Raw genomic sequence first — 24,618 nt, 5'->3', positions numbered from 1 at the left:
ATAATGACATTCAGTTGTGGAAGGAATGCATGATTTACTAATGTTGGGAAGTTACTCTTCCTTCTAGGGTTGACCTTGACCAATTCATTTATCTTAATGTCCAAAGGAGTTGGATTAAATTGTTTTGAAGCTCACTTCCAGTTCTGAATTTCTGTTTTTTTTTTTTTTTTTTGGTACTGGAGATTGAACCCAGGGCCTTGTGCATGCTTCGCAAGCAATCTACCAACTGAGCTATATCCCTAGCCCACCTTATAAAAGTTTTACCAAAGGAGATTATCAAGTCCCATATTATAGTATTTAAATATAAGGAATCAAAGAATAGGATATTTTATGTTTTATAACATAAGTATATTCTTTATGTAAAATTATTAACCGTAGTTATTAAATTAAATACTTAAAAAGCTAGTATTTTTCAGGGCAACCACTGGAAAGTCATTGAACTCTGCTTTCCCTAGAAATTTCAAGGATTTTTTATTTTAAGGAAGCAAGTTTAACAGCTTGAAAGCAGGGAAGAGAAAGATGTTTTATATGTTAAGGAGCCGGATGATGAGCTTCATCCGTCTACCTTTTGAAAGATTCTTTCCAAGAGTCTGATAATTTCCTACTTTCATTTGTATTAAACTATTCTATTATGGACTTTAAACTTTTATCTTTTGCTATGTTGTCTCAGTTATAAGACAGTTTTCCATTGGATACATTTATCACTCTTGTCCTCTTTTGCTGAGAAAGACACCTGCTTGGGATATGATATATCATATGTTCTCTTTTGTATTTCTGACATAGGACTTCCTTGTTTATCCCTTCTTAGGTAATTTCCCTAGTCTGCAATCCACTTATTTATTTATTTATTTTTGGTACTAAGGATTGAACTGGGGCGGGGGGCACTCAACCACTGAGCCACATCCCCAGCCCTATTTTGTATTTTATTTAGAGACAGGGTCTCTCTGAGTTGCTTAGCACCTCGCCAAATTTCTGAGGCTAGTTTTGAACTCGTGATCCTCCTGTGTTGGCCTCCCAAGCCGCTAGGATTGCAGGCATGTACCATTACACCTGGCTGTTTTTTGTTTGTTTGTTTTAGTGCTGAAAATCAAGCCTGGGGCCTTGCACATATAGTAGGCAAGTGCTCTATCACTGAGCTATACCCTCATCACCGCCCCCATCTTTTTTATTTGGAGATTGGTTCTCCAGGCTGGCCTTGAATTTGTAGTCCTCCGGTGTAGCTGGGATGACCTGGGATATTCTATTTACTCTTGTCCAGGTTTGCTTTGAACTTTTAGGCTCCAATGATCCTCCTGCCTCAGCCTTTCTGAGTAGCTAGGATTAATAGGTGTATAGTACTGTATCTGGCATGTAGTCTTTTTCTTGATTTAATTATAGGAGGAAAAAACATGATAATCTTGCTGGGTGTGGTGGCACACACCTATAATGAGAAGCTGAAGTAAGATGTTTTGAAGTTAAAATAAAATTTTGGCCAGGTGTGGTAGTGCATGCCTGTAATCCCAGCAATTATAACTAAACTGTTTTTGGTGGAAGATTAGGATGAATAAAAAATTCACAATTATACATTAATGAGGTAGCAATGGTATGTGGTGACATACAGTAGTCTGTGATTTCCATTTTAATATGTATGGTTTGCTTGAACATTTATACTTTTTAGTTCCTCTGAAATAGTCTCATGTATCCCCGCCACCCCCTTTGATACTGGGGATCGATCTCAGGGCCTAACACATAATAGGCAAGTATTCTACCACTCAGCTACATTCCCAGTCCTTTTAAAATTTTATTTTAAGGCAGGGTCTTGCTGGTTGCCCAATCTAGTCTTAAACTGGTGATTCTCCTGCTTCAGCCTCCCAAGTAGTACTGCAAAAAGAAAGAAAAAGTTTGAGAAAGATCTTTATTGTTTTTCTCCAGTAGTGACTAAGAGCTGCTACTGATCTATATATATATTGAGGACAAAGGAGTTACAACAAGAAAGAAAGGCTGCCTCACCCTGATAACATATGGCATTTGTATTACTTGACAAAGAATTAGAAGAACTAGAAGGTAGATGTTTGAAGGTTCTTGGTACAGAAGCATGGTAAATGTTTAGAGAGATGGAAATGCTGATTGCCCTGATTTAATCATTACATGTTGTACACATGTATAAAATTATTGCAGTGTACCCTGTGAATGTCTGTCCAATTATTATGTCAGTTTAAAAAGTAGGAAAAAATTAATACTTTGAGACAGTGACATGGTATTTTCACAAAAGAACATTTTACATGCCTTTTGTTTTAAATGGAAAGTAGTATGGCGTTTTTCATAGACCTTCTGTAATTTATGCATCGTCCTATGTATCAGTGATACCAAATGAATCCGGGATGTGATCTCTCCCAGAAGAGTATATTTAGGGAGTTTCCAGCAGAGAACACTTTTCTTTGTTTCCTTTTACCTGTCTTCTGTAAATATCTAGAATTGTATATTTCACAATTAAAAATCATCCAGCAGAATTCTCAGTATTATGGATATAATTTTCTAGAATATTTAATAAAACCAATTTCAAAATAATAACTAATATGTGGATTTAATTTTCTACTAGATGGAAACAGTATGAAGCTTACGTTCAAGCTTTGGAGGGCAAGTACACAGATCTTAACTGTAAGTTTGAATTTTAGCTATCTAAAGATTATGTGAATAGTCACCTCATTTTAGATTTGTTATTACAAAGGATAATTCATTTTACTAAAGCAAATGTAATTTCTACTCAAGCATTTTATTGTGAGAATTGTCCAGGCACTCTGTTGAATGCTGGGAAATGTAATGATCTCTTGTGGAATTTCCAGTCTTTGCGGCCGACAGACGTGTAGTAATCATATAATGGCATTACTGTTTTTAGTAAAATTAAGTGCTGGTTTCTGAGAGAGTATATATTATGTTAACTCAACACCTACTTGAAACTTTACTTGATATGTACCTCCTTCTACATAGGAGTTTGAATTGAACCATGAATTATTAGTCTAGAGGGAGCTGTGTTGAAGCAACCATTATGAGAACTTAAATTGTAATGTTAGGATATAGCTAGATATTTATAGATTCCTTTCAAGGTCTGCTAAAAGTAATACCAACAAATTTAATAATTTTCAATCATTTTAGTCTCACTTTTCACTGAGTAACATTTGTGAGTGTAAAAACCAATGTAGTTTTCCAAGACTAGAAAGCTTAATATCCTGATGTTTTAATAATTTATGTAACTGTATTATTCATAGAAGTTAGGAATATAATGAATTATTTTGTTTTGGTACCAGGGATTGAGCCCAGGGGCACTTAACCACTGAGCCACATCCCCACCTTTTTTTTATACTTTGATACAAGGTCTTGCTGAATTGCTTAGGCTTCGCTAAATTGCTGAGGAGCTGGCTTTGAACTCTGTAGCTGCTGGGATTACAGGCGTGTGCTACTACACCTGGCATGAAAATTTAAAGTATTATTTGTCCATGCAGTTATTGGCAATTTTTTATATTGAATTGGTTAGAAAATACCAGTTGGCATTTTTGTGGATATTATATACAATAAACAAATTCAAATAATGCTGTTTTCTGTTTTGGTTTCATTGTGGTCTGACAGGTTCTCACTTAGTTGCTGAGGCTGGCCTTGAACTTGCCATAATTCTGCCTCAGCTCCCTAAGTCACTGGGACTATAAACTCATAACTCAGTGTAGTAGATAGTTGTGGAACATAATATCATTACTTCCTAAAAAGAGTTCTCATAAGCAAGAACAAATATCCTTGTTTTAAAAATAGGAGGAAAACTATACTTGATTGACCCTGTATTTTATTAATCTTGTCAGAGATCATTGAAACTTTCTTTTGGTTTATTCTTGAAATTATATTCAGAATGTTTTGTAATTTTTTTCTTTTAATCAGCAAATGACGTAACTGGTTTAAGGGAGTCTGAAGAGAAACTGAAGCAACAGCAGCAGGAGTCTGCACGCAGGGAAAACATCCTTGTAATGCGACTAGCAACGAAGGAACAAGAGATGCAGGAGTGTACTGTAAGTATTTCACATTGTGTAAGCCTTTAGTTGAGGAATTGGATTTTAATTCAGATTATTATGTGTTAATTTTAAATACTTACAATGGTAAATATGAATGCCTATTATTTATTTATTTATTTTTAAAATTTTTTAGTTGTAAATGGACACAATACCTTTATTTTATGTATTTTTATGTGGTGCTGAGGATTAAAGCTAGTGCCTCAAATGTGCTAGGCAAGTGCTCATAAAGAGTGTCTCATCATTAGATTTTAAATTTTCATCTGTGGCCAAGAAGGCATTCTCTGAAATTTTCATGTTTTATGAGAATTAGTATATATGACTTACAGATATATTCTCAGCTTGATATCTGAGGGTGTAATTAATTTAAAAAAAAAAAAACCTCTTTTTGTTTATTGCCTAATTTCTACTGTCTAGGCAAGGCATCTGATTCCTTTATCTTCTACTCTTGACCCTTTGCAAAGAACTATTTATTCTAGCCATCAGCAACTTCTGTGTCTCCTTTTTAATTGTTAGAGCATAAATTTGTGCTGTTTGACATGTCTACATAGATCTGAAATCTAGTGTTATGTTTGATTGTCTGTCTTTGATAATTTAGATTCAGTGTGAGATTATCTTTGACAGTCCTAGCCATTTCTTTTTTTAAGAGTGTGAATATATAAGAAAGACAAATTTTATTTAAAGATCAGAGGCAACACTATCATTGTGAGCCAGCGGGATTATAGGCATGAGCTATTGCACTTGGCTTGTTTCTAGTTTCAAAATCACAAATGCTTCTTCAACTCTTATTTGATCAGTCTCTTAAAATCTTCTAATGTATAAGGCATTATTTTGGTCACATGGATATACTAAAAGTATATAGTGTGTGTATGTGCATGTATGTATATATAGTATAAAATACATTCCTATTTTTGCTTTCTTATAGAATGTACATTAGGGCCCAGTAATGATTCTTTCATTTATTGCTCAGAAATGCATCTGCATTTCTTCAAAAGCCTTATTCTTTTTTCCTTCATTTCATAGCATAAGATCTGCACACATATTCATTTTCTCTCTCTCTTTTTCTGTAGTACTGGGGATTAAATCCAGGGCTCTCTACCACTGAGCTACATGTCCCCAACTCTTTGACTGTTTTTTTAGGGGAAAGAGGGCGGGTTGGTGATGCTAGGGATTGAACCTATGGCCTCATACATCCTAGGCAAGTGCTTTACCCTTGAGCCACATCCCCTTCCCCCTGCACTTCCTTTTTATTTTTTGAGTCAGAGATTTACCAAGTTGCTCAGTCTGGCCTCAAATTTTTGATCCTCCTGCCTCAGCCTCCTACATTGCTGGGATTATATGCAAACACCACCATGCCTGGCTACTTTTTTCGCTTCTTTCTTCACTGAGGAAAAGAGTAGGGGCTGGGGTTGTGGCTCAGTGGTAGAGCACTTGCTAGCATATGTGAGGCACTGGGTTTGATGCGCAGCACCACATAAAAATAAATAAAGGTATTGGGTTCATAAAAAGTATTAAAAAAGGAAAGAACAAAGAGTAGCCTTTGTGATCTCCCCCCCTCTGCTTTTCACCACTTTTCATCCTCTCAGTTTAGTTTCTGTCCTACCACTGCTACTTTTTTTCCTCCCTGAGAAGTAACGAATGTCTTAACAAATACCCTTCAGAGTGCTACTACCTGGGAGAGAATAAATGGATGGTATAATGTCTTATGTCATTTCAGTGTCTTTTAAGTTCTTTCTCTCCTCCTGATTTCTACTCTTTACATCATAGTTCGGGTGCTTCTTACTAGTTGCCTAGACATTAAGTATTATTGACTCATGTCTGAGTCTCCAGCTTTTCTACACACATTCACATATAGTGGCGATTATGATCATTATCATGCTTGGTTGAATCCTGGTGGACAATATGCCATGACCCTTGTAGTTGTTTTTGTTTATTTTTGGGTAGTTTTTTTTTTTTTTTTTTTTAGTCATAGATGAACAGAATGCCTTTATTTCACCTGTTCATTTTTATGTGGTGCTGAGGATTGAACTCAGTGCCTCACACATGCTAGGCAAGTGCTGTGCCATTGAGCTACAGCCCCAGCACCCCTTTACTTTTTCAGTCTAGATTTTAAGATTATTTCAAGTAGAACCTAACTTTTTCATAGCTCTGCCTTGCATAGTACAGCCGGTTCCTTCAGTTATTATATACAGAGAGCAGGAGTAAAGCCCCAAGGAAAGTTGGGGTTTCAGCTGAGGGTGAAAAGAAAGGATGAGGATCTGGGATTCTGCATATTATTCTCGGTAAGAGGGAGCCACTGAAGAAGTTTGAAGCAGGAAATTTATGTGGTTGATCAGATTGGTATTTTAAGTTGATCATTCTGGCTCACATATTTAAAATAGATTTGAGAATGGCCTTACAACAAGAAAACCAGTTGGTAGTTCTTAAGTAGTCCAAAGAAGAGGGAGGCGTCCAAATGAGATAATAAAGCCGCTTGTGATAGGGAGTGGGAGGACAGGATAGATGTTTTTGAGGCACAATCAGCACAGCTTGTTCAGCTGGATGTTGTTGGGGAAACAACAAGGACGTTTATGGGAGGAATCACAGCTGGATCTCAGGTTTGTCTTTTGTGTAATTGTAAGAAATGATGCTACTAGGACAGAACCTATTAAAAAAAACATGAAATTTAAAGATGCAAAATATTGTGTTAGGAAATAAAGAGCAAAATATAGTGTTAGGAAAACTGAGGAAATGCAATCCCATCCCATCCCATCCCTACAGTGGTAAAGAAATTGATTAATAGTGTGAAAGGCAAAAAGTAAGTTTCAGTAAAATAGGAATTTTTTTAGTTTTTATTTTTAAAATTTTGTTGGTGTCAGAGATTGAGCCCAGGCCACCTACATGTTGCAAGTGCCCTACCCCTTTCTGGTATTCTTTTTTTTTTTTTTTTTTTTTTTTTTTTAGTCTTTTGCCAGTCAAGTCAAAATAACATAGGAGTAAAACTGACTTTGAAAGTACTTCACTCAGTGATCTCTCTTCCCCAGCATAAGTTATGTTTGCCTCTCTTCATGACCAAAAAGTATTAATTGTTTGGAACTTTGCAAACCTATATATAGAAACAACGTAGAAACTGTTTTGGAGTGGGGTTTTCAGTTTTTGTTTTGTTCTGTTCTGTTATTGTGGGTTTTCTTTTTTTCTTTTTCTTTCTTTCTTTCTTTTTTTTTTTTTTTTTTTGAGATTGGGTCTTACTCTTGCCTTGCTAGACTGATTGAACTTCTGGGCTCAGGAGTTCTGCTTCAGCCTCCCAAGTAGCTGGGACTGCAGGCGTCTACCACCAACCATGCCTGGCTTAAATCACATTTTACTCTGTGATATCAGCATGTGATTTTATACTATAAGATATACCTTATTCTTCCTGTGTTAAATTATCTTAGTAGTTGATTTTATATTGAATAAGAAGTTGTACTTTTTTGTTTAAACTGATTTACTTTTAAAAAATCTGCATTAAGTTAAACATTGTTTCTTTTGTATGATAAAATAGTAATTAAATATATTCCTAATCCATTTAGTATGTTTATGCCTTGTACTAAAGCTTTGGTAGGAAATTTTAGCCTTCATCCTGTTTAAAAACAGCCTTAATGTGGAGCAGAATCTTGAATCAGTTCTACTTTGGATATGAAGAAAGTGATGAATTTAATACTAGTAACGGTATTTCACATTTTGGAAATGTGTTTTTAGTGTGCTAGTACGTAATCAACTCAAGTTGCAATTGAAGTTTTCATGTGTAAGTAGAGGGGTTCTTGAATGGTGGGAGCAGCTCTATGCTGAGTGCCAGGAGGCCCCAGAACTAGAATTCTAGTCACAGTTCTGGCCGTGACCTACCTGTATCCTTGAACAGTGGTTTCTTTCTTTCTCAAAAATAAGCAGTTGGACTAGGTCAGTTAACTATCAGCTTTATAATTCTGTGATTTAAATCTACTCAGAAGGAAAATGAAAAGGATATGTACTTGATTTTGACTTAAGGTGCTTTAGAATTTTGCTTTTAGAAAGGTATAATGCAAACTTATATAACTATATGTACTGTATATTTTTAAATTTAGAAATGCAAATGTTTTTAAGTTATAGTCTTGTGTTTGGTATATTTTTAGGAGAATTTATGATCTTTTTTAATGTAGAATAATTTCATAGGCAAAAATCACAACAACTAATCAAGGACTCCACTGACTTTTTTCTTTCTTTTGTGGTACTGGAGATTGAACCCAGGGCATGCTGTACCACTGAGCTACATTCCCCATCCCTTTTTGTTTTTGATAAAAGGTCTTGCTAAAGTTAGCAAGGCTGGCCTTGAGCCTGCTATCCTCCTGCCTCAGCCCAGTTGCTGGGATTACAGGCATGTGCCACCCCACCTGGCTCTACTCAGTCTTTTATAATTAATATTTTAAACTTTGCCTTTTTTTTTTTTTTTTTTTTAGTGTGTGTCAGTATTCTTTAGTAAATATAGCCTTTTTTGTGTGTGTATGTGTGTGGTAGTTTTATATTTGCAATGATGAGGCCTTTTTTGTTTCAGTGTCCCACATACATGGAGATGCAATCAGATGGTCACAATTCTTGCATGAATAACAACTTTCAATTATAGTTGTTCTTAATTTAATCAGTGCTTTTTCTAGTGGATTTGTGTGTGTGCAGGGAGAGAAGCCAGGGCTTTGCATTCATGCACTCTGTCACCTCATGTGCTCTGTCACCTGTCTATTCCCTTAGCCCTTTAGGGGAAAAATTTTAAGATCAAAGGGGATAGGGATTTAATAAATGGAGCTGGTAAATCAAGTTAATGCAAGGGCATTTCCCCCATCATTTTACATATGTTTTCTTTGATTTGGCAATAATTGTTTCTTTTGCTTTGTACAGACTCAAATTCAGTACCTCAAGCAAGTCCAGCAGCCGAGTGTTGCTCAACTGAGATCAACAATGGTAGACCCAGCGATCAACTTGTTTTTCCTAAAAATGAAAGGCGAACTGGAACAGACTAAAGACAAACTGGAACAAGCCCAAAATGAACTGAGTGCCTGGAAGTTTACGCCTGATAGGTAAACAAATCATACTCCCCAGTCAAGACTTCCCTGACAGTCCCACTGCGAGAAAGCTGTGGTGGGACAGCCAAGTACTCGTTTCCACACCAAGACTCAGACTTTTTGAGCCAAAAAAAAAAAAACCACATTCTTATACCGTGCAGCTTGTAATGATTAATGTAAAACTTACCAGATGAACCTTGTGTTTCAGCTTTTTTTTCTTCCCCTTCCCTTTGCTTCTGAGGCCTGATGTCGTCGGACTATTCCGAAGAAGAGGCCACCTCCGAAAAATTCCCCTTCTAGAACATGTAGACACTTGAGAAATGTTTCTGTTTGAAGAAAATAGAGGGAGAAACAGAAGTCTTAAGTCTGTGGCACACTGTGTCTTCAGACAGTTTGGAGGATTGAAAACCTAGAGATTTAAAAATCATGAATTGAACATGTAAAATTCCAGTAAAATGTAAAAACGGAATATGCATCGCTCTTAGCCTTGAGCATAATAGAGACACTGTGTATCAGTTTTGCCAATAAGACTGTGGACTTCATGATTGTTGTTGAACTTCTGGGTCAAAACTCAAATGAGGTGATATTGCCTTTAAAGGTTTTTCTGCTGAGAACCAACTTTTAATAGTCATGAGAAAATCAAATAATAGCTGTCAGTACAAGTAGAGCATATATTTAACCATCTAGCTTAGGGCTCTTTCTTACATAATGGAGCCTTAAATCAATGTGGTTTTCATCAATGGTTCTTTGAATGGTTTTTAAAACTGCAGACAACTGAGGACTGTGCAGACATGAAGGTGTGGTATTGAACTTCAGGTTTAAACTGTGTGAAGCATTATGAACGTTCATTTCACAACTAGATTGTATAAGGACATTGGCTGTGATGATGAGACTCACTGCATTATTTTTTTCTCAGTAGTGAACTTTATGAATCCTCATCCCATTCAACAGGCACATGTTAAAAGAGCATTGTCACTGGTGTTAATGGGGGAATGTGTTCCTTCGTTGTATTGGGGCCTTTTGTATTACACTCTTGATATTAAATTAAGTGTGCCTTGGAATAGTCGCTTTTTTCCCCCCAAAGTTCAAGGAATACTATGATTTTGTTGTACTCTTAACATTTTAATTTTGGGGGGCTGTGGAGAGCAGATTCATTTTGGAAAAATGGTTGCTGTGCTCTCAAAGTGAAGGAAAAAGCTATCTCATTTTTAAAAGACCTACTTTGTTCCAGCTAGTATCATAAGGAGACTTGATACTTATTACTTTTTGACACTTGTCCTAGGGTATTGTAGTAGAAATTAATGTGGGACAATCTCACAGGGTGCCTGCCAGAAGATTGGGGACATAATATGTTGGAACTATGGGCTGGCCTAAGTGAGACATTTTGCGAACCAAAAAAAAGGTATAGTGACCATTTCTAGAAAATTCATATGATCATTTAGATAAATGAGGCATTATTTTCTTCATGCTTCCATCCAATCCTGGAGATGAATTTTTTTTTCATCAGAACATTGTATAAGTCACCAATTTGAATTTTCGCTTGGTGATAATGGAGTCTGAGATGAGTAGAAGATAAATGTTCCAGCTTGTCCCATCGTTTAAGTGCAGTTTTAACAAGGGTGACTTAAGTTCTTTCTTAATCATTCAAATCAATTGTAAGTATCTTGTATGTTTGTGCTTTAGGGAATTTATGGGGCAGAGGGTGGGTTGAGGTGGTTTATGTGACTTTGCAGCAAGAAATCTGCTTCTAAAAATTGTGTTTTAAATTATCTTATTGTGCCCACATTAAGTCTTTTGTATTTATTTTGTGCTTTTTAAGATTTATGGCCTAACTGTATTTATAGTAGGTCAAAAGGTAGTTCATAAAATGTATCAATTATCATGTACTCAAATTTAGCTAGCATCTTTCTTTGCCACTTAGGTACAGTCACTTTGAGGTCTGTGGGCTATTATAAATGTTATTGTAAAACTTTTCTCTTAAATTAACAAGATAATAGATGCTTGTATGTAAAATTGAAACACTTGGAAAAAGGTAGAAATGAAAAGTGAGTGTCACTCCTGGATGTGACCTCATTCTTCCACTCTGCTTTCCAGGAGTAGTAACCATTGTTGAATTTCTTGGGTATCATCAAGATAATTTGTATGCATACACAATCATTTTATGTGTATTGATTTAAACAGATGTGATTATACCATTACATACAAATGATTTGTAGGTCCCCACCACCTTTCTTTTTTCTCTTGGGCATTTTTTAGTACATATAGGTTACTATATTTTAATGGTTACGTAGTATTTCCATTTAGTGAATCATAATTTATTTTAATGAAATTTTGTTCTGTAAAATTAGGCTATAAATCCAAAGTTTTTTGGGTACTAAAAATACATTATTAATTTGGAACAAATAATGCTCCATCGATTATAATTAATTTGTAATAATTCAAGTAGAATTTGTGTAATAATTCAAGTAGAATGGGGTTTTGTGTATGTGTGGTATTTTTTTTTCCACTTTAGTATTTTTCTGCTTTAATTTTATGGGAGAAAGATTCCTGAGTTAAATTGTCCACTTTAGTCAAAATATTTCATTCATGTGTATAATGCATACATTTTAGCCTGTGTTTCAGCACATTTAAAGAGGTATGTTTTAGTATTTGGCAGTTTTCAGTTTGCATTTAATCACATAGGTAATTGTGTGCTCATTTCTGCAAAATAGCCTGCCGGGCCTCCCTTCACCTCGAAATACAATGTTCATTTCTTCATTCCTTTTTAAAAATCCTTCTCTTCAAATATTTCCCATTGTATTTGTTTTGTGAGTTGTTTGGTTTTAGAAATGATGTGTGTGTGTGTATAATTTAAAAATTATTTCAGAAACATTTGAATGAATGAAAAAAAAGAAAAAGAAAGAAATATTTGAATGAGAGGAATGATCCTGACTTTTTATTCATCTTTCAAATACTTTTTATTTATTTATTTGGTACTGGGATTAAACCCAGGCCTTTTTAATTTTTGTTTTGAAACAGGGCCTTGCTAAATTGCCCAGGCTAGCCTCATGTTCGATCCTCCTTTTTTTAAATATTTATTTTTTAGTTGTACTTGAACATAATACCTTTGTTTTTATTCTTATGCGGTGCTGAGGATCAAACCCAGGGGCTTGCATGTGCTAGGCGGAGCGCTCTACAGCTGAGCTGCAACCCAGCCCAATATGTAGCAATCCTTCTGTCTCATCCTCCCCAGTTGCTGGGGTTATAGACCTGCCCCTCCAGTTCTGACTTTTAACTATTTTGTATGTTTTGTTTCCTAAACATTTTATTTACTTATTTAGTTGTGTTGGGGATCAAACCCAAAGCCTTGCACATGCTAGGCAAGTGCTCTATCACTGAGCTACACCCCACTCCCTGTTTGCTGGGGGCAGGTGCTGAAGCTTGAATGTAGGGCCTCACATGCTAAACATAGGTTCCACCTCTGATTATAACCCCAAGCCTTTTTTTTTTTTGTGTGTGTGTGTGTGTGTTATACATCACATAAATTTTACATGAGATAATTAATAAAAATGAGATAAAATTACATAATTTTTTTGAAAAGTGTTTTTGTGTTTGAGTTATCACTAATTTTAGAAGTGATAGTGTTATCTTAGATCAACTATTTATAAAAAGATGAGTTTTTAAAATTTTTTTTTTGCAATAGAATTTTTTTGGGAGGTGATTGGGGGGGATGCCAGGGATTGAAATCAGGGGCACTTGAACACTGAGCCACATTCCCAGCCCTTTTTTGTGTTTATTTAGAGACAGGATCTCATTGAGTTGCTAAGTGCCTTGCTTTTGCTGAGGCTGGTTTTGAACTTGAGATCCTCCTGTCTCAGCCTCCTGAGCCGCTGGGATTATAGGCGTGTACCACCAGCCCAGCTTGCAATAGAATTTTCGATGTTTTTATATGGGGTTAAGTCAGGTCATTAATGTATTTTACAGCTTTCTTTTCCTAATCTTTATTAAATTCATAGAAAAGAATTTTCAGTTTAATTGCTGTATGCCTTGCAAGAAATAAAGTTGTTGCAACATTGGTAGCCAAGTGAAAAGAATTCCACTGCCTTTGACAGCGGTGTTCATTATATCTTTTTTGTTGTTGTTGTCTGAATATCTTATTTCCTCACTGTTTTGTTTCTAAGTGCTTGTTCAGTGGAGGGTAAGTCCGAGGATGCTTATGAAAAATGGGATAAATCTGAAGCTACAGTAGCAATGAAGAAGAACACCAGCTAAAATAATTGAACTGTAAAAGAATAAAACCCTTGTCATGTGCTAACTCGTGAGTTTAACCTCGTACTCATTGAGTAGTGTTAAACTGGGTTTTACTGTTCCACAGATTTTTGTAAGGAAACTTACAGGCTTTTTGTTGGGTTAGAACATAAGCTGTGATAGTGAAAAGAACTTTGCCATACTACTTGAAAGAATAAGAATTATCTATCAAGTGCTCCCATTTTTAAAGTTCTAAGTCTTGATAGAATCAGATGCACTCAGAAGTAATGTATCAGGAAAGTGCATTACTACTAGAACAAGGAAAAACTAGAATTAAAATATTTTTAACCAATAAAGTCATTTTGAGCTTAATTCAGTGAAAAGAATGTCATACTGTCCCTATCCACAACCCAAAGTTATTATCACAGTTATATACTTAAATTAATACCTTTAAAAGTACCACTAATTTCTGTCAGTATTGCTGAGGCTGAAGTAAAGCTGTTATCAGGGCTTCTGATTTTACTTCTGCCATTACTGTGCATGTGCTTATAGGAACTACAGTATATGGCCCTAGCATTTGGAAATGGAGCTATTGAAAGTAAGGCACTCCTAATTTGGTAGACATTTTTATGTTTGCATTATTTGTCTTAAGTAATCCCTGATCGTTGTGATTCATAGTTGATCTTTTTCCACATCAGTAAAAGCTAAGCTGCATATTAGTATTAAATTTTAAAACTTATGCCCCGGTTTGGTGACTTAAAAAAAATATCTATATGATATATATATATATATATATATATATTTCATATAAAAAGTTAAACGAGACTGGGCGGCTGTGGCACATGCCTGTAATCCCAGCTACCTGGGAGGCTGAGGCAGGAGGATAACAAATTCAGGGTCAGCTTGGGCAATTTATTAGCAAGACCCTGTCTCAAAAAATAAAGGGCTGGAGGTGATAGAGTGTCCCTGGGTTCAGTCCCTAGGCTGGGGAAAGAAAAAGTTAAATGAGGCATTGATGAGTGAGTAGAAAAGAGCCCCCACCCTCCATTCCCACTGCTAGGGATCAGGCCCGGGGCCTTGTACATGCTGGGCAAGTGTTCTACCACTGGGCTACCCCAGCTCAGAAGAGTTTTAAGGCTTAAAATAGTAATACTGAAAATGCTTCACTTAACAGAATAGATATATTCTTGAGAAGTATGAAATATTCATGTGCCAGAGAATCTACTTAGTACGAGGAATTTATATGTTTTTCTAGCAAGGATAAATATATTTTGATTCATTTATAGGTATTTTAAAGAAAGTATATTTATGACTGATACTGCATGTACCTTTTCAAGAACTTTTGTTTGATAAAGCTAAGTACCTGAGTGTAGTTAATATGGTATATGCAAGATGTGTATTACTTAACTGGACTGTTTCTATTTTATTTTATTTTATTTTATTTTTTTTTAAAATACATTTAATACACGTAATACTGAACATTTTTTTTTTTTAGAGAGGAGAGAGAGAGAGAGAGAGAGAGAGAGAGAGAGAGAGAGAGAGAGAATTTTCAATATTTATTTTCTAGTTCTTGGCGGACACAACATTCTTGTTGGTATGTGGTGCTGAGGATCGAACCCGGGCCGCACGCATGCCAGGCGAGTGCGCTACAGCTTGAGCCACATCCCCAGCCCTGTTTCTATTTTAAATGATATTTTGAGTTGAATAGATTATTGATGTAAAAGAAACAACAATAAAAAAAGGCTTTTTGGGTACTCTCTGTATAGGGGTTATTTTTGCTGGTGTATAGGCAAAATACTGACATACAGAAGATGGACATGTTCCAGAAAAGAAGATGGTAATTATAGGGTGGCATTTATTGTGAAGTAGTTATGTTCTGTATGTGTTATATCTACTGCTGTAGTAATGCAAAGAAGGTTATAGAGATTTTTATCTTCATTTTGTGATGGTTGGCTCTTTCCTTTGCAGCCAAACAGGCAAAAAGTTAATGGCGAAGTGTCGAATGCTTATCCAGGAGAACCAGGAGCTTGGAAGGCAACTGTCCCAGGGTCGTATTGCACAGCTTGAAGCAGAGTTGGCTTTACAGAAGAAATATAGTGAGGAACTTAAAAGCAGTCAGGATGGTAAGGGGTTTTTTGAAAAGTTTGCTTAACTTTGCACTGGCTTTAAAACACTGCCAGGCATGATCACATAGGTTAGATTCTGTGCATGCTGTTCTCTGTCTGGTTATATAAAATTATGAATGAAACATTTTTAGTTAAGTCAAAAAACAGCTATTTAATTTTAGGGTTTTTCCCTCCTCTCCTAATTGCTTACTCCACAAATTGCATAAGAAATTTTTTTTTTGTTTGGTGGTTAAAAGGTGTATCTTTAACCAATTCTCGGTAAGAGTGAATCTTAGAAATGTTTAGCAATTTCCAGTAGTCTGAAAAGAATATAATTTTATCTATCAGGGTCCTAGTGAATAAGAGATTTAATATTTAAATTTGCTAAGACAACCCAAGTTTAATTGTTAGCCACTGTCCTCTTTGGGGCAAGTAGAGGTGCATCCAGTGCTCTTTCTCCTGTTTGTGAAGAGGACTGATAGTGAGGCACATAGCCAAACTGAACATTCAAACTGAGGGATACCATATCTGATGGTTAATTGCAAAGAGAATCAGTGGCCAAGTACTACCTTTAAAACTACCTTTTAGTTGGGCACAGTGGCGAACACCTGTAATCCCAGTGCTCCAGAGGCTGGGACAAGAGGATCATATGTTTGAGACCTGTCTGGGCAACTTAGTGAGACCCTGTTTCAGAATTAAAAAAGGACTGGGGTTAACTTGTACTACTTGTAAACATGTTAACTAGGAGATTTTTATATATTAGGGACTTTGTTTTCCCAAAGTCTTTTAAAACCTTAACAGACGTGTATTTGGGGGTGGGGTATGGGTAAAGGGAATTGAACTTGGGGCACTTGGCCACTGGGCCCCATCCCAGCTTTATTTTGTATTTGTAGACAGGATCTCATTGAGCTGCTAAGCACCTCACCTTTGTTGAGGCTGGTTTTGAACTCGTGATCCTCCTGTCTCAGCCCCCTGGGCCGCTGGGATTACAGGTGCCATGGGGCCCAGCTCAGACATATCTTAACTAGTCTCCTAGTAGTATTTTATGTGATTTTGTTCTTATATGTGAAGCAGTCTTTGGTAACAGCACAGACCTCTTAAGAGAATTAAAGAACCATACTGTCCTGAGGACTGGACCTACTGTGGAGTTAAGACACTGACTAAGAGGGTGAGGAGTAAGGGGATTGGCTGTGGGAAACCCACAGGTAAATGTGGGTCATATTTTTCAGGCTGTAACCAGCTATGGGTAGCAGGATGGCTTGAATCATTTTCAGCTCGGTTCTTTAGTATATTACTTGAAGTATCCAATTTGCCCCCACACTCATTTCTTTTTTTTTTTTAAAGAGAGAGTGAGAGAGGAGAGAGAGAGAGAGAATTTTTAATATTTATTTTTTAGTTCTCGGCGGACACAACGTCTTTGTTGGTATGTGGTGCTGAGGATCGAACCCGGGCCGCACGCATGGCAGGCGAGCGCGCTACCGCTTGAGCCACATCCCCAGCCCCCCCACACTCATTTCTGAATGGCTATTTTAAAATTTCAAGTAAAAATTTAAAATGTGTTGTGGTATTAGCATCATTGTTTCTTAGCTGGTTTTGGTGGCACACACCTGTAATCTCAGCCACTCAGGAGGCTGAGGCAGGAAAATCGAAGTTCAAATTCAGTCTGGGCAACTTAGCAAGACCTGGTCTCAAAGTAAAAAATAAAAAGGGCTGGGGATGTAGCTCAGTGGTTAAGTGCTCCTCAGTATCTCAAAAAAGAAAGAAAAGTTGTATTTCTTTACTTACTTAGTATTTATTGACTGCTTGGCTTTATGACTTTATTGAGAAATATTTTAAAATATTTTAAGAGATATTAAAGTAGGTTTGACTCTCCTTTGCACAGAACTAAATGATTTCATCATACAACTTGACGAAGAAGTAGAAGGTATGCAGAGTACCATTCTAGTTCTTCAGCAACAACTGAAGGAGACGCGCCAGCAGTTGGCTCAGTACCAACAGCAGCAGTCTCAAGCCTCAGCCCCAAGTACCAGCAGGACTACATCTTCTGAACCTGTAGAACAGGCAGAGGCCACAAGTAAAGACTGCAGTCGTCTGGCAAATGGACCAAGCAATGGCAGCTCCTCCCGTCAGAGGACGTCTGGGTCTGGATTTCACAGGGAGGGGAACACAACAGAGGATGACTTTCCTTCTTCTCCAGGGAATGGTAATAAGGCCTCCAACAGCTCAGAGGAGAGAACTGGCAGAGGAGGTAGTAGTTACGTAAACCAACTCAGTGCGGGGTATGAAAGTGTAGACTCTCCCACGGGCAGTGAAAATTCTCTTACACATCATTCAAATGACACAGACTCCAATCATGACCCTCAAGAGGAGAAAGCAGTGAGTGGGAAAGGTAACCGAACTGTGGGTTCCCGCCACGTTCAGAATGGCTTGGACTCAAGTGTAAATGTACAGGGTTCAGTTTTGTAATATTTTTCCAGCAAATTTTTATACAGTGTCATTTAATTTGGGAGAGGATACTGTCCAGAAAATTGATGCATACTTTTTGTCACAACTTGCCTTTTTATGGGTGTGTTTTTGTTTTGTTTGATTCTTTTCTTTTTACCCTTTCTTTTTTCTTTTTTTCCCTGGCTTCAATACCTCTGCCACTTTGGAAATTGTAACAGTTAATTACTTTGAATGTTGCTAAAAGGACATTTTGTGTAGGGTCAAGTTATTTTTATATGAGTTAATGTGAAGTTGTAAATGGAAATCTTTCCTTAAAAGTATAACACAATGATGTCTGTATAAATCTGTGTCTCTAGAACCCGTGCTGTGTAAGGGCATTCTTCCTCATGCTGTTATATACTTCCGCACCATTCAGACTTGTTAGAGTAGATGTGGGTTTATGACTGCCAAGTTTGCCCAGTACCGTAGATTTTTATCACTAAAAGTTGGACTTGTTGATGGAATCCTATAGTAGTTTCAGTGTTAGATACAATTTTTTCCACCATACATCTGTGCATTTTCTCTTTAGGTGACTGAATGTTTAAGATATTTGTGTGCATAGTTAACTCAATTTTTATGAACTGTTGTATCCTGTTAATGCATATTGCTCTGTGACTCCAGTATATCTTACCTGTACTGACCAAACCTAAATAAAGATTTTTATTGTAACTCTTTATCATTGGTAAAAATTTTTTGTTTAGTTGTTTTGGTTGTTTAGCTTTTGTCACATTGTCATTGACTTGCTGAATTTCTAATCATTATCCTTTAACATGCTACAAAGCTGAAATTTATGTCTGTCCATTCATCAGTTTTGATTGTGCACATGATTATTAATCTGTGCTTTTTTTGCAAAATGAAGTTGGAGTTTAGGACTGTACTTTAATGTTTTTTTCCTGACATAAAAATAATAACTTAAAAATATTTGAAAATACAGAAAAGTCTAAAGAAAATAGTCACCCAGCGATTTTTTTGGTTTTAACTGAAAAGCAGCTTATTTCTGTGACCTGATTTTAGTTAAATAGTGTATCCTTGTAGTCAGTGATGTTTGTTTTGAAACATAGGCCAGTATTATTGAGTTTCACTAACATATCTGTATATATTATATCACTAAGTCTATGGGGGTATTGAGATGTAGGAGAAAATGCTAAGATTGCTAAAGCTGGTTCCATTTTTTCCCCCTCAACGTAATTATCAAGGACTAAGACATCAGGTCTTTAGAATTCTGTAACATATTTATATACGGTTGATACAAAACATGTCATTTCTGCTAAAAGCAAAACAGTTTTTAGACATAACTTGTAACCAGTGAACCTCAGAAGTGGAGTTACAACAATAATTGTAACAGAAGTTCAACTTAATTTGGAAATGATGACTATATTTTGCTTATCTAGCTGACATATCTGTGGTCTTAAGTGGTGTATTAAAAATAATTACTGGGGGGGCTGTAGTTGTGGCTCATGGTAGAGCGCTCGTCTGGCACGTGCGAGGCCCTGGGTTCATTTCTCAACATTACATAAAAATAAATAAAATAAAGGTATTGTGTCCAACTACAACTAAAAATAATTATTAAAAATAATAATAATGTATTGGGCTGTGGATGTGGCTCAGTGGTACAGTACTTGCATAGCATACACAAGGCCCTGGGCTCAATCCCCAGAACTGTAAAAAATGAAAAACCTTTTTTCCTTCATTATTGGGTATTGTGCTTGCTAGGCAAGATGTCTAGTCTACTGTGCTGAATCCCCAGCCCCATCCCTGCTTTTTGATACAGATTGCCCAGGCTGGCTTCCGCCTCAGCCTCCCTAGTTGCTGGGATTGTAGGCATGTACCACTGCCTGGCCTGCACATAAAAAAAATATATATATATTATATTTTAGTTATAGTTGAACACAATATCTCAATATCTATTTTTAATTTTTATGTGGTGCTGAGGATGGAACCTGGTGCCTCACACCTGAGAGGCAAGTGCTCTACCACTGAGCTACAACCCCAGCTTTTGCACTGTCTTTTGATTAACCTTTTGTTCAGTCTTCTAAAGTGAATGAAAAATAATATACAATTTGAATTTTTATATTAAACATTTTGATACATGCTAAATTAATATTCCCTGAGCAGGATGTGGTGGTACATGCCCATTATCCCAGCAACTGAGGAGGGTAAGACAGGATGATCACAAGCTCAAGGCAACTTAGTGAAAACCTGTCTCAAGATTAAACAAATTTTTTTTTTTTAAAGGGCTAGACATGCAACATAGTAAAGTACCTCTGTGTTCGATCCCCAGTACTAGGGGCAGGGAGGATATCTATGGAATGGAACTCACCTGTCGTGTTATCATTGGTGTGCAATAGGAAATTAGTTTTTCAAGGAGTAGTGCAATTTTATGACTAAACTTGTGTAGACTTCTTAATGTGACATTACCAGTTTTCATGTTTCTGTTGAATCTGCCTTGATGAATAACATAAAGAACTTAGGGTTGTACATAGTCAATAATCCTTATTTTTGGAACTGGATGATGTTTGCTGGTATGACTGCTGGTAAGAAAACAGGTGATATCACAATATTCAGGTTGAAAAAGCAGCTTCTGGAATTAGTGGGCTTGAATCTTGTCATTACCACTTATTACATGAGTGGGGAAAAACTATGTAAACTCTCTGGTTCACTTTTTTCCCCCATATAATACCATTAAGTGAGTTAATACATGCCTAAATGCTTTTTGACAATGTTGTCTTAGCTTGGGCTGCTTTAACAAAAATACTATAGACTGGGTGGCTTCAACAAACATTTTTATTTTTCACAGTTCTGAAGGCTAGGAAACCTGAGATCAGTTTGATTTGACATGCTGGTTGATTTGGTTCCCAGTGAGGGCCCTCTTCCTGGCTTGCAGAGGGCCACCTTCTTGCTAGATCCTCCAGGATGATGCCCTATTTCTCATATCCTATCCATAGGGCTCCATTCTTCTTAATTACTCACCTAAAGCTTTCACATTGGGATGCAACACATGAATGGGGGGGCACCAACATTTGGTCCACAGCAAGTGCCAAGTACATAGTGACTGCTCAGTAAATGTCAGCCACTACTGTATCAAAGTGAAGTTCCAGTCCTTTAAGTCCATCTCCCTTTGTTAAACTACTCCCAATAGAAATTTTTATTTGCAGGGTTGGGGTTGTAGCTCAGTGGTAGAGCGCTCACCTAGCATATGTGGGTCCCTGGGTTTGATCTTCAGTATCACATAAATAAAAAAAGGTATTGTGTCCAATAAAAATTAAAAATTATTTTAAAAAATTTATTTGAGCAGTTGATTTTAAAAAGAAGAGATAATAATAGCTTTACTTAAAGAATCCTTTAATTTTTCAACAGGTTACTGTTAGAGCTGCCCCTTTAGAGTGTTGCCATTAGAGCTCCCTCAGTAATATCCCCCTCAAAGCTGGTAGCTGAACTATGATTCCAAGAATTGAGACACTGTTAGTCTTCCTTCATTTTTCAGTAAAAAGAATTGTACCTGAACCAGAGATGCCAACTCAAGCAGTCTTAATGACAGCTGTGCCAAATACTTAAAAAGTTGGGCACAATCACGTGAAATGGCAATGGAATAACCAAAAAACTACAATTATGCAGATCTTAAGTATATAGCTAAAGACATAGATTAATTTAATGGATTTAGTTAAGTACTGTCTCTTAGAAGTAATTTGGTGGTTAGGAGCAAAGCTCAATGGTAGAGTGCTGGCCTGGCAGGCTCTAGGCTGGTGTTATCCACAGCACTGACAAAAATGTCAAATTTCGCCTGTGAAGGAAATACCAATAAGAGGAATAAAAACATTTCACAAGCCAGGTGCAGTGGTGCACACCTGTATGTAACCCCAGCCACTCAGACTGAGGCAGGAGGAGTACAAGTTCAAAGCCAGCCTTGGCCTTAGCAAGGCCTCAGCAATTTAGTGAGACTGTCTCAAAAAGGGCTGGGAATATAGCTTAGTGGTAAAGTGCCCTCGAGTTCATTTCCCAGTAAAAGAAAAAAAACAAAAAACCAAAAAAACAAGTCTTGCCTTGAAGGATGGACCAATTGACATTCACATAAAGTAGTGAATGCCTCTATGCTACTACAGGGAAGATTTCAAGAACATCTGTTTTGTTAGTACTTGTTACTTAGAGCTCTATGGATGAGCTTGGTTTCTCAGCTGTTATGTGGCTGACCACTTCTGAGATACCTTTACAGAATTATGGAAAGTTATCCTGACAGTTTTGTCTCTCAGATGTTCCCCATTTCTCACACGAATAGCTCTTTATTCCCTGTACTCCATCATTATTCACTACTCTTCTATGATGATGCTGTCTTGGGCATCCATCTGTCTCCATGGCTATAATGAATACTTTATAGCCTTGAATAAAGTAATTATCTCTGATCTGGACCTATTATGGGGCAGTTGTGATGAGGCAGTGTGGAGCTACCCTTAGTGGTACAGAGCACACTGCCAACCTCCATCCTACGCAAATCCACTGGGGATTCACCACTCCTCACATGAATACCAATTTGCTAATTGGTAAGTTGGTGAATTCTGCTTTGTACCTAAAACCTGACTTGGATCCTTGCAACTGTTTATGAAACAACCAAGAATGGTTTCAAAGCCTCTACAGGACAAACTAGCTCTGTAATACCAGTAAAATGGTGGCTACTTATAAGCACTTGGAAATTATGGTGGTTACCCACCCACTTCCTCTGCTAAGCAGCCCAGGTAACATGATTCTAGATCTAACTTAAGACTTTTTTTCTCTTCTTTCCTCCTCAATATTCTTAGCCCCCATCTGGCCCATACATACTTTTTAGTCAATATTGAGGATTTCCTGGAAGACAGCTGCTGCATGCCACTCAACAAAAAGTTACCTTCTCAAGACTTCCTCCTATGCTGGTTCTAGATAGAGCCTCCAGGCAGGAGACAAGTGAATATATTCTTGTCTCCAGAAGAATATATTCATATTTAATGCCTTGTTATGTGCTAGGAGCTACATAACAAGGTCATGATGCAGATCTTATAGTCTAGTAGAGGAGACAAATGAAATTAGGAATTATATGGTAAATGAAAGGTAAGGTGAGGTATAAGACACTAGGGGGTGGGAGTGGGAGGTCACCAAACACAGGAAATAGGAAGCTTTCCTGAAGTAAGTGAAGTTCAAAGGGTGTAGATTTCTGGTTTCGTAACAGAAGATAGTTGTTAGACTGCTCAGTGAGATTTTATATTAGCACAGCCACTGTGGGAAACCACATGGAGCTGCCTTTTTTTTTTTTTTAAGAGAGAGTGAGAGAGGAGAGAGATAGAGAGAGAGAGAGAGAGAATTTTTAATATTAATTTTTTAGTTCTCGGCGGACACAACACCTTTGTTGGTATGTGGTGCTAAGGATCAAACCCGGGCCGCACGCATGCCAGGCGAGCGCGCTACCGCTTGAGCCACATCCCCAGCCCTCAGTGAGATTTTAAATAGAGAAGAAACAAAGGTGGGAAGAGTTAGATATGATTTTGGCTTAATTGTGTTAAATTTGATGTGCTTATAGGAAACTTAAATAGAGAAGACCAGTCAGCTCAAGAGACAAGGAGGTTGGATAGGACTTCACAGCTGTCAACATCAGGTGGTAACTGAAGCCATGCAATTGCCTGTTAGTAAGGGACAAGGGAACGAATGCAAAGTAGGAACCTTGGGAATTATGTTAAGGGGCAGCAGAGCAAAACCACAAAGGAGAGTGAAGACTGGCCAGAGTTAAGAGGAAAATATGCTAGAATAAACCTGAAACCAGGGGAAAGTTCTTTGAATTCCTTGGACTCTCATATGCTTGGGGATAGGGAACAGCGTCTGGATTATCAGAAAGCAGAGAATTGCAGTGCACTGCTGTTCCCATCACTACCCCAGACCCTAAGGATTTCTTTCAAAGGAAACACCACTATTCATTTTTTTCCCTCTCAGAGACCTATCTCTGGGGCCTACACTGCAATTATCTGCTCTGGGTTATTTGACCCATTACATCTCTGCAAATCTTAAAGTAGGTTCCCAGTACCTAATGATTTTTTTTCAGTGTACTTTGAAGTTCAGGAGGATTCTTTCTCCAGACTTGCCAACAGCTTTTCCCTCCACAATCTTGTGACACGTTCTCTTGTTCCATTATATAGTGTTCTCAACCAACTGCAGTGCTTGCCTAGAAGCCCTTTCCTTCCTAGCATAGTAGATTCTGCCTTGCTGAGAACATGGGAGTTCTCTGCAGGCAAGCCAGCAAGCTGGGCAAGCAAACAGCATGGGTATTCTTTCAGAACAGTGGAAGCCCCACAGCTGGCCTGCAGAGGTATTTCCAAGAGGAAAGAGCTAAAGCTGGCACTAGGGCACTGAGGTTCTGGGGCTGGGGTTGTGGGGTTGTGCTCGATGGTAGAGCACTTGTCTAGCATGCATGAAGCACTGGGTTCGATCCTCAGCACCTCATACAAATAAAGGTTCATCAATATCTTAAAAAAAAAAAAAAGCTAGGAGATTCTGATTTGGGCCCAAAAGGGTATAGAAAGAGTTAGAAACAGAAGTGACCCCGCTTAATACTCACACCCTTTGCCTTTCATCATCCAAACTGTCAACTATCCATCAAAGGAAATTCTGATTGTCAGACAGGAGGACAGTCCAGTTCCTTACCTTCTAGAAGAGGCCGGTAGTGCCAGCCCACCAAAGGCAAGGTGAGTCCTCCAGGTCGCGCCAAAG

At 37.3% G+C, this 24,618-nt stretch overlaps 1 protein-coding gene and 1 long non-coding RNA gene across 3 annotated transcripts in view; both read left to right on the top strand.

Annotated features, from left to right (window-relative positions):
• Wtap (WT1 associated protein) overlaps positions 1-18,564 on the top strand; it is a 31,494-nt gene extending 12,930 nt beyond the window's left edge. For both annotated transcript variants that reach the window (XM_078018799.1, XM_078018798.1), the window contains exons 4-8: positions 2,579-2,637; positions 3,904-4,031; positions 8,916-9,094; positions 15,275-15,429; positions 17,294-18,564. In XM_078018799.1, coding sequence (XP_077874925.1) covers positions 2,579-2,637; positions 3,904-4,031; positions 8,916-9,094; positions 15,275-15,429; positions 17,294-17,877 — 1,105 coding nt within the window. In that variant the 3' untranslated portion in view covers positions 17,878-18,564. The remainder of the gene's footprint in view (positions 1-2,578; positions 2,638-3,903; positions 4,032-8,915; positions 9,095-15,274; positions 15,430-17,293) is intronic.
• Positions 10,488-15,060, top strand: LOC144365968 (uncharacterized). Its single transcript, XR_013424708.1, has 2 exons — positions 10,488-10,734; positions 14,874-15,060. It is a non-coding gene; the product is annotated as an uncharacterized LOC144365968 (long non-coding RNA).
• Positions 18,565-24,618: the final 6,054 nt, after the last annotated feature.

The sequence above is a fragment of the Ictidomys tridecemlineatus genome, chromosome 8 (assembly GCF_052094955.1).
Source record: "Ictidomys tridecemlineatus isolate mIctTri1 chromosome 8, mIctTri1.hap1, whole genome shotgun sequence".
Lineage (NCBI taxonomy): Eukaryota > Metazoa > Chordata > Mammalia > Rodentia > Sciuridae > Ictidomys > Ictidomys tridecemlineatus.
The sequence above is the reverse complement of the archived record's forward strand: the minus strand, read 5'-3'. Positions and strand labels throughout refer to the sequence as shown.